The following is an 18034-nucleotide window of genomic DNA, read 5'->3' as shown; positions in this document are numbered from 1 at the left end:
ATTTTTGCTTTTGCACAGAGAAAGTGGACGCTGAATCACAGTGGCTTCATAGGAGATGAGAGTGGGAACAGTTTAGTAAAGGAGGAAAGAGAAACAAGGAAGGAAGGTAGGTTTGGCTGAAATATGATGGTATTCTGTGTCCATGAGGAATGCTAAGCAGTGTGAAACAGAAAATTAAAGATCAAAAAGCAAAATATAATCTTATGATAAGACAAGGTGACAAAATTTCAGATAACCTCAGTATGTGTGGACATCTGAAAAATGCTGTTATGTTCCCTAGCGGCCAGAGCATCCAAGTGATGGCAAAGAAGTTGGAAGCAAAACTATTTTTTTTGATGACCCTCAGTCTCAGTCATCTGCATTCTTTGTTGCAAGTAACTGGTGTTGCAGGGTGCTCAGGTGTGCAGTTATAGAAGTGGTTTTTTTCCCATGGAAATCTGAGTGTGGGATGATGAAATACTGAAAGTTGGGGTAGGTAACATTGCTGTTGGCCTTGCTGTTTCTTTTGAGATAGCTCAGATCAATCAGCTTTCCAGGCACCAAACTGGAATAGTTAAGGGCAAGTCATAATGTTTGGAAAGGATGAGTATGAAAGGGAAACACCATCCAGTTATCTGGTTGCATATCAGTAATAGCAAGAAAGGCAATGTGCAGCTATCAAATGCTTCCTTTTTTGATAGAGCCATGAAAGTACACAAGAAAACTCTAAATGCCATCTACCCTACTCTTTTCAAAGACACCCCCCAGGAGAATGAGGTTTTGGAACATCAGGGACCTGATACTAAATAAACAAATAAATAAACGATGTAAAATATATCTTGTTCCGACCACCTGTAGTTTTCCTCCTAGCTCCACCAATGCACATATTAGGGAAGGTGCTCAGGATGAGCTCCCAGCTGCATTTTTGCCAGTATTTTGACCTCTAACTGATTGGTTTTGACCTAGAGCAGGAGCACCTGGACCATAGCTTCTTAGAATCATAGAATCACATGCATAGACAAAGCTGGCAGGGGGCCAGCACATGTTCTCCTTCCCCCACCCCCATAAAGCACGTTTTACAAACTCTACATGCTCCCTGCTACTATTTTTCCTCTCTGTTTCCTGCTCCAGATTGAGTCAATATTCCCAAGGACACGTGGCTACACCAGCCCTGTGCTATCAATCACACAGCACTGGACACTGAGGTGCAGAGCAGGCATGGCCCATGCCATTCAGATTTTTTGTTTTGGCAACTTGCAAATAAAAAACAATTCCTATGTATTCTTTACAATTCCAGGAATTTCCAGAGTTCCTGTCTTAATGTTAGTGTCATTGCCATTGCCTCTTAAAAGACATGAGTCAGTCCAACTTGAATTTGTATTAACGTTGCCCTCACGCTGCTAGCAATTGCTGCCCTATAAAAAGGATAGCTGCTGAGAAAAGTATGGTGGCTGCCAATAATCACTCTAAAAAATGGGCACTGCTGGTGACAGGATAGTTTCCTCTCCCTCCCAGAAAATCTACCCCAGTGAATGAGAGTGTGAGTGAGGCTGCCAGGGCCTTTGCCAAGAGGAATGCTTGCTTAGAGATTTGAATGAAATTCAAGTTACACGAGGTAATGATTGTAATGGCCTCTGGAATGACACAGGAGGGCTTGGGAGGGAGAAGCTGGGAAGACAAGGAGGCAGAAGATGAGTATTTTTCCAACTAATCTGTCGATTGAGGCTCTTTCACTGGTATTTGTTTTTGCACTGCTTGAACTGAAAACTGCAGTACTATCTTTGGCATGGGGAAGATGTGTCTGGATGGGCTAGATCTGGGGCTTTCGATCAGAACTGACTGTCATACGTGAGGTCAAACCATCCTATGAGTAACTGGACAAATTGTTTACCTCAGCTCCCATGCTCTGCTATAAATCACTGAGCAGCTTTTCTTCTGAGACCAGTAGTTTCATCGGCAGGGCTTCAGCTTGGAGCTGGTTTGTAGTGTGATTTCAGTGAAATACATCAAGATGACATGAAGTACACTCTTACCCTGGAAACTTTTCCCTGTTGATAGTTATAAATACACCATGTTATTGTGCTTGGCATGCTGCATGCTGATAGAAGTGAGGGCTCTGAAACTCATTAGGAGAGGGAACGGGCCGAGGAGCGGAGCGAGGACAGTGTGGAGCGAAGGCTGATCACCACAGCCCTGTCCAGAATAGGCCATGGGAGTTTTCTTATCTTGCTTTGGCAGGAGGTGCTGCTAGCTTCCTGTGCGAAATCACGAGCATATGCTGCTTTCCTCTTGTTGTTTGGCTTCCTCCGCTACACAAGACGGTTCCCAGCACTGTGATTATCTTTGCATCTTCAAACATGGCACACTCTGCTTCCTCAAGGGCTTGATGTATTCTCGTGTAGCAGGCTGGCTCCCCTCCCCCCAGCCATTTCTCCAGGGCCCCCACGGGTGCCAACTCCACACATCACAGACCCTTTTTAAAGCTGGACTTACTTCTGGTTGCATAACCCACCTCCCAGCCTCTCCAAATCCCTGTAAATTCCCGCAGCTCTGGGTGATGAGCAGGTCTGACAGCAGAACTCACCCTGCCACAGGCAGGGCCACTCTTACCCCTCTTTCCCCCAGTGCTGGGCTTCTCTGGAAACCTTACAGAGAATTAGTGGCTCCTGTTTTTACACAAGGATAGCCTTTTTTCAGGCTCTTGACACAAAGGCTGATGCGTGCCTGTGCGGGTGCACACCCGCAAATGTGCATGCCAGAACGCATGCAGGCATATGGGAAAAACTACTTGGGGTGTGATTAACCCGAGTGCTCTGCTTCTACCAGCCCTCCACCAAGGCAGCAGAGTCTGATTACCTCACTTTGAGGTTGTGTAACTTCTACAAATGTAGGTTTGTATGCATCTCTGTTAGTATTTCTTATGTGGGATCTCTACACATGCAGGGTTGCACCCACAAAGGAGAAACATGAAAGGGTCTGCAGGGACGCAGGTGAAAGAAATGCATAGAAATGTGCTGGCAGATATCAGCTTGTTTATCAATCCCTGTGCACGCTGTGTGCTCGTTCACTAACCCAGCAGTAACCCTGCTGTAAGATTTCCTGAAGATGCAAAGCACCGAGACTCATCCCACAGCAAAACATTTCAGGAATTCATGTACTCTGGCAATATCTGGAGTAAGATTGAAATACTAAAACGCAGTAGGATTTCCCTGCAAACACAGACAGTTCCTGCTAAAAATGCAATGCCCTTGTTATTTTACTGAGTGGGTAGTTTGAAGAAATTGGTAATTTCCTTGAAATCAGAAAAATATGCAGCTGATGTTATGTGAGGACACAATCTATGAAACATCAATCGAGTTAACAGGAAAATGATTGCCTATTTTGGTTCCAGCCAGCATGGTTTTTTGTGTTTTCATTCTTCTCTTTTTCTTTCCAAGCATCTGTGCTTAACACAAACATTTGGTTTGATGATTACATTTAAGTTCAGCGGAACGTTTTCTCTTTCTGTTACAAAATGCCAGTTGTTAGAGGCTGAGGTCAAGTTAAGAGACGGGACTTTTCACTCATTTTTCCCTTCCCCATCTCTACCTGATGCTGTTGGCTTAGGGAGCATCTTTCACATGGCACCCCTGGCAGCAGAAAGAGGTGGGATGACAGAGTATTAACCTGAGTAGCCAGCTCAGGATAATGGACACAGCTCGTGTGATGTCCCTGAGCTATTTTAGTGTATTTGAGGTTAAAGTGAAGAGATTTGGCAGCTGATGAGAGGAAGCATCTGCTTCTGCATCCAGAGGGATGAGTCTGAGTCTTGTCCTGGACTCTCTCTGGCAGCCGTGCTGTAACTGATCCGTAAACGTTTGCTGATCCAGCAGCCGGTGGAGCCGAAGTTGTGTGTACAACAGTACTCACACCTCCAGCTGTGTGCTCTTGGATGCAGCATTCCCAGCTTGATTGTGACTCTTTTTTTATTAAAACCATGGACAACAGCTATGAAGAGTATTCTGTTTTCTACTCTAATTGCATTAACGCAGTAATCGCCAGTTCGGATATAGAATTGATTGTGATGTCAGTAGAGTTCACATATGTGCCTCCAGGGCTAATCTAGCACTTTACATGTGTTTTTCTTGTTATTGTGATGTTATTGTAGTTATGATGGTGGTTTGCATTCTGGTATTAATGAGTAATCAGCATCTCATTGTGCTAAGCATCAACAAAGGCATAGCACTGTCCTCATCCCTAAGACATGGCAAACTAATATATGCAGTCTTTTTAAGGAATTGTGAGGAAGAGTATAATAATAGCAACTGAGTCTGGAGGCTCCAGAGCTGTAAGAAAGGAAATTGGAGATGCTTTTTAGAGATGCACAAGCAGCTTATGAATATGCATTATGCCTTCCTTGTGTCCTTTACCAAAATATGTGTAAGGACTTCTATGGTAAAGAGTACAAAATTTCAGCACTGTAAAAATAAACATAAATGCATTCTGTGGGGATAGGAAAAAAATAAATTAGGAGGCACGTTTTAATATGCATGAAGTGGGATTTTGGTGTGTCTGTTTTCCTGTACAGACTGCATCCAGTCACAAATGTGCTTTTGATACTGCCTGTTTGTGTGTCTGGCATCACTAATTGAGTTTTGATATCTTCTATGGTACGAAAATGTTATCAGCTTAGCCAAATCATCATGTCGTCTGTGTTTTATTCTTGTAACAGAATAAGACTTCTTAAAGCCTTAAATGTGCAAAGTAAATGGCTTCTACTTTTCTGAATAATTTTAACCAATTTTCCCCATCTGAGTGCAACAGGTGCCCTTATTAACGCAACTGTCTTTCATTTACCCTGGCCTCAAAAACAATGTATTAGAAGTTGGCTTTTAAACAAGAGTCTGATAGACGTGGTTGTGTAGATAGGGCTTTCCTGCCAGGCTCTTGCTCCCTGTCCTCTCTCCATGCCTGAATTGCCATTGCTTTTTTCTGGCTTTTTTATTTTTTGTCTTTTCAACACACTGATCCTTTCAGTGCACATTGTGAAATTTGGGCAGCCCAAGTTAATTTCCATGTCATTATTTCTTTGAGCTGTAATATCTGCTAAGTCATTGGCCAGTTAGACGCAAAGCTGCACAATTAAAAACAGGCATGTAAAGCTGGTGTACCATTGGTACTCTAAGCAACACCAAGTTTACTGTGCAAAGCAAACTGCACAGTTTAAATGAAGGGAAATGAACCTCATTCTTTGGTCAGGATTGCATCATATTCTGTTTTTCAGTCACTGGGCTTTCAAGTTCATTTCTCCAAACAACTGTTATACAAGTCAGAACTATTTGATTACAGATTGGACAGACATTATCTTTCAAATCCAAGGAATATAGTGTATTTGAAAGAACTTCATCAAGCTGAATGGTTAATCTCTGCCAGTGATGCTGGAATTGAACAAGTAAAAACTAAATTCTGGATGAAAAACTTAGCTAGATATTCTCAAAGAAGAACAGGATCAGGCAGCCCTTAGGAAGCATTCCAATGTGTTTATCCGTGTGTACCAAATCAGACTCTAAGAAACAAATTATCTCTACCATGACCACACCTGAATGTTCTGATTACAAGCCAATTAGTTGCATAAGGAAAAAACATTTTATCTCTGGGACTTTCATTCATTAAGATGTATTTGATTTGCCTCCAGTTAAATTATCGTTTAAATCCCTTTTTCATTTGAGTATAATTCTGTTTAACTTCATTTTGTTCGTTCGCAGGATTATGCTTGTTTTTACTGTGTGTCTTGTAATCATTGAGCCTCATTATTAATATCTTGCTGTTTTGTAAACTGAACTAAATAAATATTGAGAAATTAAAACTGGCATAATCTTTTGTTAAAGCAGAAACAACCTGCACAGAGCAAAAGAGCATCCAATGCATTATGGAATGCATCTTGAAACCAATATAATTTGTCTTGAGTTAAAGGCTAAAAATAGTATGAACTCGTGTTTTGGCCATGTCTGAAAACGGGAGCATTGGAAATCGGATGTTGGTCTTGTACAGCTCTATGTTTAGGCTCTGACTGTAAATTCTGGCCTCATAGTTTGCAGTGGCTTAAATGTGAACATTTACTCCACAGAGCTAACATTCAAGGAGCGGATGTGGAACTGAATCCAATTATCAGGCTCTAAACCTCAAGATTTAATGAAAAGCAATTATACTTTCCTGGTTGTCACAGCACCTGCAGTTTTCCTGACTGATCACTGTTTTCAAAACAATTGTTTTGTCTTATGTGTTGAATTTCTATCAAATTTCTACCACCAAATCAATAACATTTCAATTTTTCTTATCTTTAGGCATGGATTTTGCTTTCATACGGAAGGATCTTTCATCTTGAAAGCTGGCAGCCACATAGGAAACAGGATCCAGAGCATCACTGAGAGAACGGCTGTAATAGAGGGAAAAAATAAGGTATGATTCCTAGGAGCAGATAACCTTTCTGTGTGACAGCATGTGTTGAAAAGGCACTGTAAGATGCTGTCAAGGCAACAGAGAGGAAGCCAGCATTTTTATATTGTTTGGATTTGAGGACCTGCATACTTGCAGATAAGTTTCATACTTGGTATTTATCTGCTGAGAGTATTTTTTTTTCTGGTGGCTGTCATGTAAAGGTAAGTGACATGCCAAGAGAATGTATCAGTGGGTTCTCTATATCTGCTCTCTTATTCATGGTCTGAACTATGTTGGGGTGCCTCAGAAGCACAGGGCAGGGTTCCAGGCCATCTTTGCCTCATTTTGTGCAATTGCACAATTTCGTGGTTTTTATTCCTATGAGAATTAAACTATTTACACTCATTAGTCAGTTTATTCACAGATGTGGTCCTCGTTAATTAGATGGCCATGTCTTTTTTGGAATAAATTCTAAAAAGCCAAAAGCATCCAGATTATGGAAGCGAAGTTTAAGAGAAGTCTCAGTCAGAGACAGCAAGATGGGATTTATCCCAGCAGTGTTAGCCATCTGAATTTAGGTGTTAGTTGAAGTGTCCCTTTATGGGTCATGGGGACATGCAGGTGACTCTGAAGGGTGTGTGGGCCTGTAGTCCATTGGTGTCTAATGTGGAAAAGAAAGCCCATGAGATAAACTTGCCAAGGGCTAAGGAGGCTTGTCCATCAGTTAAAGCCTCAAATCAGGGGTACCCTAGATCAGCTGCGCTTCCCTGGGGTAGACATGAGACTGATTTGGTGTGGTTGGGTAGCCTGTGCTACAGAGCAGCTCAGGTGTCATAACACTGTCAGAGTCTGTTTTCACAGGCTAGTTTTGTTTGTGGCTGTAATAGCTAAAGAGATTATAAATTTTAAAGCCTATCTTACTCTAGGCCTTCAATTTTTAAGGACACCAAAATGTCTTTTGTAATTCTAAGGGCACTGGGGTTAAAGGTCTCTTTTCCATGATGGCTGCCTTCAGTTTCCTGCATATGAAAATGGGTATGAACTGTAGTTATTCTCATGTCAAGGCCCTTTCACACACCGCAGCATAAATAGGGTTTTACGTGCAGCCAAGAATCAGATCTGGGACTGCATTTTGCCCGGCTGTTTTATTATTTAGAAAGTATCACAGGTGTCCGTGGCAGCATTCCAGCGCATGGGAACAGGCTGGATCCCAGGGAGGCATTTGCTCTATTTAGCTCTACGTGCCTAAAGATCAAGGCAAAGATGGGAGCAAACAGTTTCCTAGGGTACTCTATCATAGGAAAGCACATGAAAAATGAAGCGTAAGGAGGGATTTGAAGGAGGAAAGGGAAACAATTTCAGGCACAGGAAGACACAGTCTATTCCACAGGGGGAATGATGAACAAGATGATAAGAATCAATTCTTTTCCAGCAGTCATATAGTCGTGCTATGGGTGCAGTCTTGCCTCTTCACAGGGTGCAGAAGGAGCTGTCTAATGACCAGATCTCATTCTCCTTGTGTACCATGCATTTTGGAGACAGCAGAAGAGGAGTGGCTAAAATATCAAAGCAACTTCCAGTCAACAGCAAATAAATTCCTCCCCGGAGGAAGATGCTAATAATGGGTCCTTGCGGTAGAACTGCAAGTCTTTGGCAAGCAGCCCTTTTTAAAAATGTGCCCAGAAATGAACCAAGGAATGGTCCTTGCACGGAAGGATTTGCAGTGAAATTTATTGATCCTCCCTTGTATTCTTTGTCTTTTTGCTCTGTAGTTCAACTAAAAAAGGTCTACCTTGCTTTGCTTTACTCCTCCTGGTCCCTATGGGGAGGGGGAGGTTAGTGAAACAATCTCTGTACTCAGCTTTTTCACAGCTTTTCTGAAGTTTCTCTATTTCTGCTGCTCTTCCGTAGCTTTCCAAGCACAGCTGGACTGCTTTTGTAAGTAAAAAAATGCTCCCTAAGCCCAGGCTCCCGGCCAAGCTGAGAGCTGCACCATCAGTGCACACACAGCTGCTCTAGAGCATCCAGGATTGTTCTTTTAATTCCATGGGAGTCTATGGCTTTTCACTCTTTGCAGTCCAAGACTCACCCTTGGCGCCCCTGAGCAAACTCAAAGAGCCAGCTCAGCCAGAGCCCTTGCCCATCTGCAGGGATATTGTCAGAGTGCTAATAGCACTGAGCTCACTGAATGCAGCACTTCCATCACAAGTGTCTGCCTCTGACGGACTGCTACTGTGAGCAGTTCTGCTCCTGCAAGCAGCTGTGAACAGCTCTCTGAGGCACTTCCACAGCGGTGGTGCCCTGCTAAATAAACAGCGTCTACCCCACTTCCACATCCCAACACAGCACGAGTGGTAAAAACAATCTCAGAGCTCAATGGAAACAACAAACATGCAGGAGACAAAGAGGTAGGAAATGAATGAAGAAACTCAGAAAGTTTCACGTTTGGGTTAGCATGAAAGGAGAAATGTGTGTGGTCGCAGGATGAGATTATTGTAAGCAAGGGAAGAGATGAACAAGGAATGATCAACAGGTTTCTTTAGCAATGAAGGTAGCTGTTTTTACCTTCCTAAGGACATTGTGCCAGTTCCACATGTTTCCTGTATGTGCAACATCTAAGTGCTTCTAGTTTGGCTCTTTGCTGTGGTAGATTGTTTGTTTGTCTGTGGTTATCAAGGTAGCCATAAGTATATTTTAAAGTTAGCAAAACCTCAAACCCTGTGCCTGCACTGTTAAAGTAGTGCAGGAAGCCTGCACTACGTGATTCTTTGGTGACAGAGAAACTGTGACAACAGTGTTTTAGTAACATTTCCGCTAAAGCCTCTCCAAGCAGACATTGAGAAACTCAAGTGGTACAATGGAAGAACTTCGTAACATAAGCCATAATACTTAATCATAAGACAGCTCTTGAAGTGATTTGATTCCCCCACCCAATGTTTTGATTCTCGTTTTGTTGGACATTTCAGTGACTTCCTACAAAGCTGCGCTATTCTTAGGCCTGTCGTGTAAACAGCTCACAGACACTCTGCTGTCACTCAGCTGACTAGCACCCATCACTTCTCAGTGCCCCCCATAAAGCTGACTGCTGGGTCTGACTGAGGGCTAACACTGATTACTATTCTTTGCATGGTCAGTGTTCATTAGAGTGTCAGTCAGTGAATGACCTGCTATAATAAGGTACAGAGAGCTGGTGTGTTAATTGTGCCCCTGAGTACAACTGGTAGTGGTGCATGCATTCAGTGTGCTCTGTCCTGGGTGTGCAGGCTCACACTGGCTTATCAACAGCTTTGAAGGCACTTGGTACTCCTGGCACAGGGGTACAAGGGGCAGGGTTCTGTAGGAGAAGTCAGCAAGGGTCCTGGGTGTGCAGCATGTGCAGAAGACCACTAAGAAGGCAAGTTGAGATGGGGGAAAGCAAAAAGTGTGGGCCAAGAAGAAAGGATTATAAATCCAAGGGAAGGAGACAGTAGACATGAGGGCAGTTGAGTGCGAGGAAAAATTGGAGAGAGTGAGACAAAGCCCTTTGTTTTTTGGGAACTAACCTACTGAGAACCTGAAATGGAATAGAATGTTCCTGACTACCTCATGCCTCTGCTGCCAGCATATGTTGGGAGTACCATGGACCAATAGCAGGTACCACAAAAGCTGGGTCTGTGTCACAGGGTATGCCTCCAGGTATGGTGTGTAAAGGGTAGTAATGCATGGAATTGGAGGTTACCATGCATATATGTGTGTGTCTGTGTGTGTGTTAAAGTATACATATTATATGGATATGGATATGGATATGGATATGGATATGGATATATATGACTTTGTTTTCCACTGCACGAATACCTAGCTGACACAGGTTTTTAGTGGATCCAACACTTGTGAATGACAAAGCCACTTGACTTCATGGAAAAAGGAAGGTAATGGCCCTGTATCATGATTCTGGAAGGCAAAATTTAGACTCACCAGTTTGGCTTGCAAAGATGGGTCAGCCTGACTGGTGGTAGTATTAAAAATGTAACTCTCCAAAGTGGAGTGCTAAATAGTCAGAAGAGCCAATTCTTCCTGGACAGGACTGATAAGTGTAATCACACAAAATAAAAGGGTTCCATCTCTCCTGCATCTTCTATGCCAAGCCCTAAACATCTACCTCTCTTCTGAGTTCCCATCTTACTGATGAGAGGGAGAAGCATGTGCTGTGTCTGTTCTCAGTCCTGACACATGTCAGCTGTCTGGCCAGTACATCTGTGCAGATTGGCCATCTGGAACCCAAAGAGGAAGAGAAAGCTGTTTAGCTCTCTACAGCAGCATTTTGATCTTTCTCCTCCACCAAACAACTGGTTTTCATTAAATGTGTGAGATCTCATGAGCTTTGAGTTGTCAGTAAGTCTTGGATGGAACTGGACAATAGATTCAGAAATTACTGAGCATGTGGGGGTGGAGAGGACACTGGCAGACAGATGGACAGGCTGGCAGACAGATGAACATAAGGACAGTATGATCTTCCTCAGAACCCAGACTAAAGATAGCAGTGGGAGCCCCACTTTCCTCTCTTCAACACATTGTAACTTCTGGAGCCTTCCCGAGTGCTACTAGAATTGCTGTCAACACTTTCAAGTGAATCTTTGGGAGGTACCAGCAAAGCCAAGCCCTTGATGAGATTAAAACCAGCAGAACTTGGGGCTTGCTGCTGCTGAGCTGCAGGACAGCACGGGATGCCGAGGGAAAACACAGCTCTGCTTGATATACAGCAGCAACTCGTAGAGATTTTTCTGCCTGACCCCAGGGGGAAGGTGGGTGCTGTCCCATCCACTCATGTCCTCCTGTTGAGGGTATTTTGGTGTTTCTCCCATGCTGGTCCTGAAGGTGAAACGTGTTGACCAGATGTTTTGCACTGATGCACCTTGCCAACATGTGAGGCACGCAGATTGTATGTCTTTGGCACAAGCAGACCAGTCCAGCAGTGCCCAACCAATGTTTAGAAATGGATCTTCCTAAATGATATTCCTTTAGACAAAGATAATGCCAAGGGCATAAAGAGAGCATATTTTCATTTATTTCCTTCCTTTGTTTTAAATCAATAGTTCTTCTTAAAAGCACACGTAGAAGGGAATCGACGATAACTGACAGACTTGCACTAACCTGCTCTTTGTTGAAAGGGCTTTTTAAATACATGGGCTGTTTCAAGAAGTCAGGGCCGCAATCTCTGAACAGAGCAAGTTCATGTCAGCATCTTAAGAGGCCTTCTGGGAGTAACATAAGAGCCAGGTTGCCAAACATTTTCTGAAAACTTATTTTCCTTCTCTGCCATCAGCTGGAGCACTGGGAATCCTCTATCTCAGCTACTTTGAGAAGAGAGAAATTCAAGCAGACCCTCCAGGGGAAAGACCAGCCCACTGTGACTCCAGCAGCAATGATCTTGTCAGCTGCTTTGTATTCTCTTTGCCTCCACAGTCTTTTCCTCATCAGTTTCCACCACAAACAAATCAGAGAATTCCTCTTCCATCTCTTAGGATTTCTGCCTTATGCCTTTTTTATTTGCCCAGCAAAGCAGCAGCAGTATGGGACTTACTTCCCAAGCCCCTGGCTTTGAGATGAGCCTGTAACATGGTGCTTCAGCAGAGATGATGGGAGTGAAAAAAAAGGCATAAAAGGCCAAAACTTTGGTGGTAAATGGAGTTTGTGGAGAGATGATGCTAAAGATATTGACCATGCCACCGTGCCAGGAGGGATTTGCCTGTTCTGTCTGATCATGCCAACTCAATTTAGACTTTCTGTATATAACGTAGCTGCAAATCCAGGGACTGAAACTCACTGTTGTGATGCCAGATGATACAAGATTGCAAAACCTTTTGCTTCTTTTGCAGTAATAGCTGTACAGAGGGACCATGCTGCACAAACTGATCTCAAACAGCCATAGTTTCTCCATAAACAATATGCCAGACTTAGTTTTATACACACTGTTTCTCTGGTGGGTTTTGGCTGGCATCCACAATGAAAAACACACTGCACCACTGGAGGGCTCACAAACTATTTAAAGAGATGTTATCTTATCCTTGTGACTAATTTATAAGCTAAAAGATTTATACAGAGACATGTTGTCTCTTAAATATTCTGTTCTGTTGCAAAGTCAGTCTTGCTTCCTCCCAGACACTGTGGCTTTCTCTGCCTCAGTAAACATACCAGTGTGTGCTCTCTAGCCTCCTGTGTTCACAGCATTTAATTCCCTTGCCTTCCAAAGAGCCATTGCTTGCATGGGAGTTGCCTGTTGGAAATGACCTTTAGTCCATACTAAAGATGTATTTGTGTAAGTTGGTCAAAACCAAAATGCTGCTGGGAGAAAGCTGGCAATTTAAATCATTGGGTTTCAATGCCAATGAATATTCTCTCAGGCAATTTAATACACATGAAAAGGCATAATCTGTTAGTCACTGCAGTCATACTCATTTAGCATAACTCTATGCACCATCCTCAGTGTGACAAAAGTAATGATCACATCACAGTGGGCTGAAGCAGTGAAACTCAAGGTAGTACGCACAATTTTCCATTAAGAGTAATACCTAATGCTAGAAGGACAAAATACAGTCTGATATTTCCAAAAACTTTTCAAACCTTCGGAGTAGTTGTGGGAGGAATAGTCAGCACTTGTTTTTCAGGCTCAGAAATGCTCTGCCTCTGTGTATAGTAAAGACAGGTGTCCTGGAGTCAGAGAGCAAGAGCTTCATTCTCCTTCACTGTGCATGATAGGTCACAGTTGCTTCCTGGGCAAAGCTGCTGTGAGGTAACACCAACTGGCAGAAAAAGGCTGGTTTTTGGTGTAAAGTCTGGCATGGCAGAAGCAGTTTTTAACCACTCACATTAGCCTTCTGTGGTAAACATTGTGGGACTTCTTTCTGGTCTGAGTGAGTGTTGAAAAAGCAGATGCAGGAATCCTGGTGCTGTCCACACTTAAAAAAATTATGTTCTGGAAGGAATTCAAAGAGAATGACAAAATATGGACAGGGCCGGACACCCTTTATAATTAGAAATTTGTGGAGGTCAGCCTACTGAATTTAGCAAAACAGGATGATTTTTCCCTAAGGGCTGTAGTTATCTATCTTGTATTACAGATGCTCTTTAATCTCACAGAAGATCCAAAAATGTAGTTTATAAAAATTGTAGCTAGAAATATTATGTAGTATGTTAGCAGACAGGTAGTTGGCCGCTGAGATAATTTCACAGGGAAGAGGTGTTGTTAGCATTACTTATAGTGAATTTACCATAATGAAGTCTTCTAAAACAAATCAGTCAAAAAGAAATTATTTGCCTCAACAGTGTTTGCTTGAGTGCAGGAAAAGTAATAGACTCTCTGTACTGAAGAATGATTTTGGGAAACCAGAAGATCTATTTCATTTAGGGGCTCCACAAGAGTTTGGGGATAGCTATGCTTTCTCCCAGGAGGAGAAAAAAGCAGTGCAAATGTTCAGTCAGTGTTTATGTAAAAATGTAGATAACTGTTCATTATTTATTACTGCCTCACCCTCTTGCGTTTGTTTCTGAACTCCAGCAATCAGGCAGACTTAAAAGAATGTATTAATTGCACAGATCTTATTTTTAGGATTTTTAGAGACACCAAACAATTCCAAACAGTGGAATTCTGAAGCCCCACAATTTCCCTTTGTCACCGTCCCAGTTCTGCCCGTAACTCCAGCCAAACCATGTTTTACAGAACAAGTAAAATGGCAACAGAAAGAAGCAAAATTAAACTACCAAGTAGTAACTGGAAGCGCATTACACTGATAAAGTCCATGTCTCATGTCTCAGCTCCATAACAGAATGACACATCATTTGTTTCTGCATAACTTTCTTCTTATGCTTAGTGCCCATGCCACTAGATCATGACTTCCCATCACCCTAAAAGTATAACTCTTACTATTATAGTGGATTTTATGTTTCTAAGAGCACATTAGGTGGTTTTGGTCCCTGGCCTTTCAAGGCCTTATCTTTCAAGTCAAATAACTCTGAGAAAGTATTTAGTGTGCTGGACCTCTTAAGATGGTGATAGAGAATAACATAACAAAAAATGACACATTATTGTATAATAGAAATATTAAGTCCAGGAAAATAATACAAAAGAAGATGAGTAAACACCTCTTTTGCCACTGCTCTGTCTCACCTGACATGTATGTGGGAAAATCCAAAGAAATCCAACAAGTTTAGTGTTAAATTGAGCTACTTTTTCCCCCCAGGGTTATCCAAATGCCTGAGGCGTGTCTCACCTATTCCCTTTGCAGTCTGGCTCTCCTACAGGCTGCTTATCTCCTTGTGTGAAACACATTCTGTCGTGCTTCATGTCTTGTAGCTTACCATTACATCACCAGCAAGAGATAAATCAATCTGAAAGACATGTTCAAAGATTTTTGGTCGTGATGGCTTTGATGATATAAGGCTCACCCAAGGAGCTTGTTTCCTGTTATTCTTCTATCCTTTGCAAAACTGTGTGTGGTAACATCTCCTTTAAATAGTCTCAGAGGTGCCCATCACTGAATGAATGGAAAGAGTGGATCATGGGACAGCCAATGGTGACTTAGGAAAAAGAGAAGAAAAACTTTGAGTTCTTAAGCCAATGAGAACTAAGCCTCTTCTTTCTTTTGCAGACTGCTAGCACTCTTGTTGTAGCTGAAGCCAAATCATCAGGAATCTACAGCTGTGTGGCATCCAACAAAGTGGGAAAATCTGAAAGAAATGTCAGTTTTATTGTAACAGGTAAGATCTACTCCTCTACAGAGTCAAACATGTTTCCTGATCCTGGAGTTATAACTGTTAGGTCGTTGTGGCTTTTTAATATACCACTGTTTCAGAATTGCTGTAACGTGTGAGCTCATACCATGCTTTTGGGTGATGCTGGTAGGTTCCATAGCTGCTGGTCTGGATTTCTAGGGATGCCAAATTGGTGAATGACTCATTCCTCCCTCAAGCACCAAGCATCAACATGACAGAAATTACAAATACAGCAATGAGTAATTGCCCATTTTTGTTCATCACTGCAGTTATTTCATGCATGAAATTTTAGTGTATTTTCACCCACCAGTAAGCCAGTTTCACATGTGACATTGAGGTGTCTACAGCCTCATTCTGTTGCCCACCAGGATGTCTCACAATGCAGAGCCTAGAGCAGTGCCAGTGTCTGCAGGTGCCAGAGATGTCTGGGGTGCCTCTCACAGATCTCAGGGACAATGGCAACTTATGGGTGGAAAAGTGTCAGGATACAGACTACAGAGTTTTTCCTTTTCTGAGAAAGACAGCCTGGAATGCCATTTGTGCCATGGCACTGAGAATTCCTGGTGTTATCTTCATGTATGAGTATGCTTTCTGTTATTTTTGCATTATGAGATGTGTTTGGAGTTTTCACAAACAAATGACTTAATGTTTTACTTCAGGAATTTCTGAAAAAAGCCCACAGTGTGGCTTTGGGAATAACTACTGCATTATTCAGCAACACAAAGTCTGCACATGCAATTACAAAGGATTTGCTTTCTGTCAAAAGTTTAGTTTTGTTTATAAAGCAGTAGTTTTATAAACTTAGGCTGTTGGCAGTTTTCAGGGTAGATCATTAAAGAAACGTAATTCATTCAAAAAGATGAGAAAAAGCAAAAAGTCTAAAATATTTAGATGCTTTAATCCCCAAATCATAATCTCTGGGGTTTTTATGTTGTCATTCTCTTGCTTATAATTCTGATGAGTGATTTTAGTGAAACTCATTCTATTTCTATTCTGAGGGATATCAAAAGAGAATAGACACACTCTCACTAGATTTGATTAAAAAAAAAAAAAGACTACTTCAAAAAATGTTCTCCCTCCCAAACTCTGTGTTTTTAAAATGACAAGCTGAATCATAGAATACCAAGTTGAAAGGGGCCTCAGGATCATCTGGTCCAACCTGTCTTGGGAAAAACACAGCATCCTGTCCAGATGGATCTCAAAAGTGTCCAAAGTTGTGGAATCCAACACTTCCCTGGGGAGATTATTCCAATGACTGATTGTCCACATAGTGAAAAATTTCTTCTTGTATCCAATCAGAATCTCCCCAGGAGTAACTTGTACCCATTACCACTCATATTTTCCATTGGCTCCTGAAATAGGAGTCTCCATCTTCTTTCTAGCCACCCTCTAAATACTGGAACATGTTGATAAAGTCTCCCCTAAGCCTTTCCTCAAGGCTGAACAAACCCAGTTCTCTCAGCCTCTCCTCAAATGGCAGACTTTCCACTCCTTTGATCATCTTTGTGGCACCTCTCTGGACCCTTTCCAGACTTTCCACATCTGTTTTGTATAGAGAGGACCCAAACTGAATCCAGTATTTTGGATATGGCCTGACAAGTTCTGAGTAGAGTGTAATGACTTCTTTATCTCTGCTGGTGATGCCCTTGCTATTACAGCCCAGCAGCCTGTTGACTTTTTTTTTTTACCACAGCAACGCCCTTTTCATTCATACTGAGCTTGTTGTCCACCACAGGTCCCTTTCCACAGAGCTGGTCTCCAGCTGAGCAGATCTGTTGACCCAGATGAACTGGTTTTGTGCTTCCAGGAGAGTACCCTTTCCTCTAACTGGTAAAAGAATCTTGGGCACCAATACCTTTCTCTGGCACCTCCAGGATTTTGTAGTCTTCCTTGAATCTGCCCAGATTCCATCTGGCTTCTATCCAGCTTGCGGTATCACTCCTGCCCACACAGAAGAGTAGCAATGAGCAGTAGTCAGTGCTCTTGACAAGTTGTGGCACTGTCTCACCAACATTTCAGGCCTCAGCTACCAGAAGGCAGCATGACTCCATCATGCCAGCAGATGGGCACCCCTGCAAGCACTTGCCATTTCTTTTTTAGGTATCCACTGTTTTGCTTCTCGTACAGTTTCACCTGGCAGGCTTTGTTTGTGGGTGTCTACAGCTGTTAAAGCTCCATGTCATAACACACTTTCACATTTAGAAAGTGCCACTTATCTATAAATACAGAAAATTGGTAAGAAGCATGAGAAGGATAAACAGATAAGTGACACACAGGCAGGTTGTTTGTTAAAGTACAGAAACAAGAAAAATGTCTCCGTGTTCTATTAATGGAAGTGACAAGAACATTTGCCACCTTGAAGATGACTCTTGTCCCACTCTCAGTTTTGCTTTCATCCCTATCCTCACATTGTGTATGTTTGGACAGAAAGATGAACACCACATAGTTCTCCATAAATTAACATGCCAATGATAGTTTCATCTTTGTGTGGGTACTTCACATGAAACTTTGAGAAGTCACTGAGAATCATTCACTGAGAATGCTGCTCTTTCAATGTGCAAGGAGCTGAATTTGGCCTTCTTTAACTCTTATTCCTCAGTTTTCACAATATAACATGGAAGATTCTGAAACCAAATGAAGCTGTACTTGGATGGACCCAATATCCATATCCAAATATCCCTTTCAACATTTTGATGGTGGTTTCAAGTATTTTAGCACAGTAACATGAAGGATGTAGTTTTCCTATTTAGACCTAGCATTCTCAGATCTTAAATAAGGATGGAAGGAAATCCTTCTCCTTGATACTGAAGCTTGCACGAGAACATGCAGAATGACTTCCCTTTGAAGAATCTTATATTGGCTGGGGTTCAGAAAGAGGAGTGTCAGCTTT

The 18034-nt window shown here is 42.2% G+C and overlaps 1 protein-coding gene across 2 annotated transcripts in view; it reads left to right on the top strand.

Moving 5' to 3' along the window:
* Positions 1-18034, top strand: part of FLT1 (fms related receptor tyrosine kinase 1) — a 107514-nt gene that overhangs the window by 44881 nt on the left and 44599 nt on the right. For both annotated transcript variants that reach the window (XM_054272141.1, XM_054272142.1), the window contains exons 11-12: positions 6303-6417; positions 15021-15129. In XM_054272141.1, the coding sequence (XP_054128116.1) occupies positions 6303-6417; positions 15021-15129 (224 nt within the window). The remainder of the gene's footprint in view (positions 1-6302; positions 6418-15020; positions 15130-18034) is intronic.

This window comes from Melozone crissalis, unplaced genomic scaffold, assembly GCF_028551555.1.
Source record: "Melozone crissalis strain CALT ecotype California unplaced genomic scaffold, PUWL_Pcris_2 ptg000013l_1, whole genome shotgun sequence".
Lineage (NCBI taxonomy): Eukaryota > Metazoa > Chordata > Aves > Passeriformes > Passerellidae > Melozone > Melozone crissalis.
The sequence above is the reverse complement of the archived record's forward strand: the minus strand, read 5'-3'. Positions and strand labels throughout refer to the sequence as shown.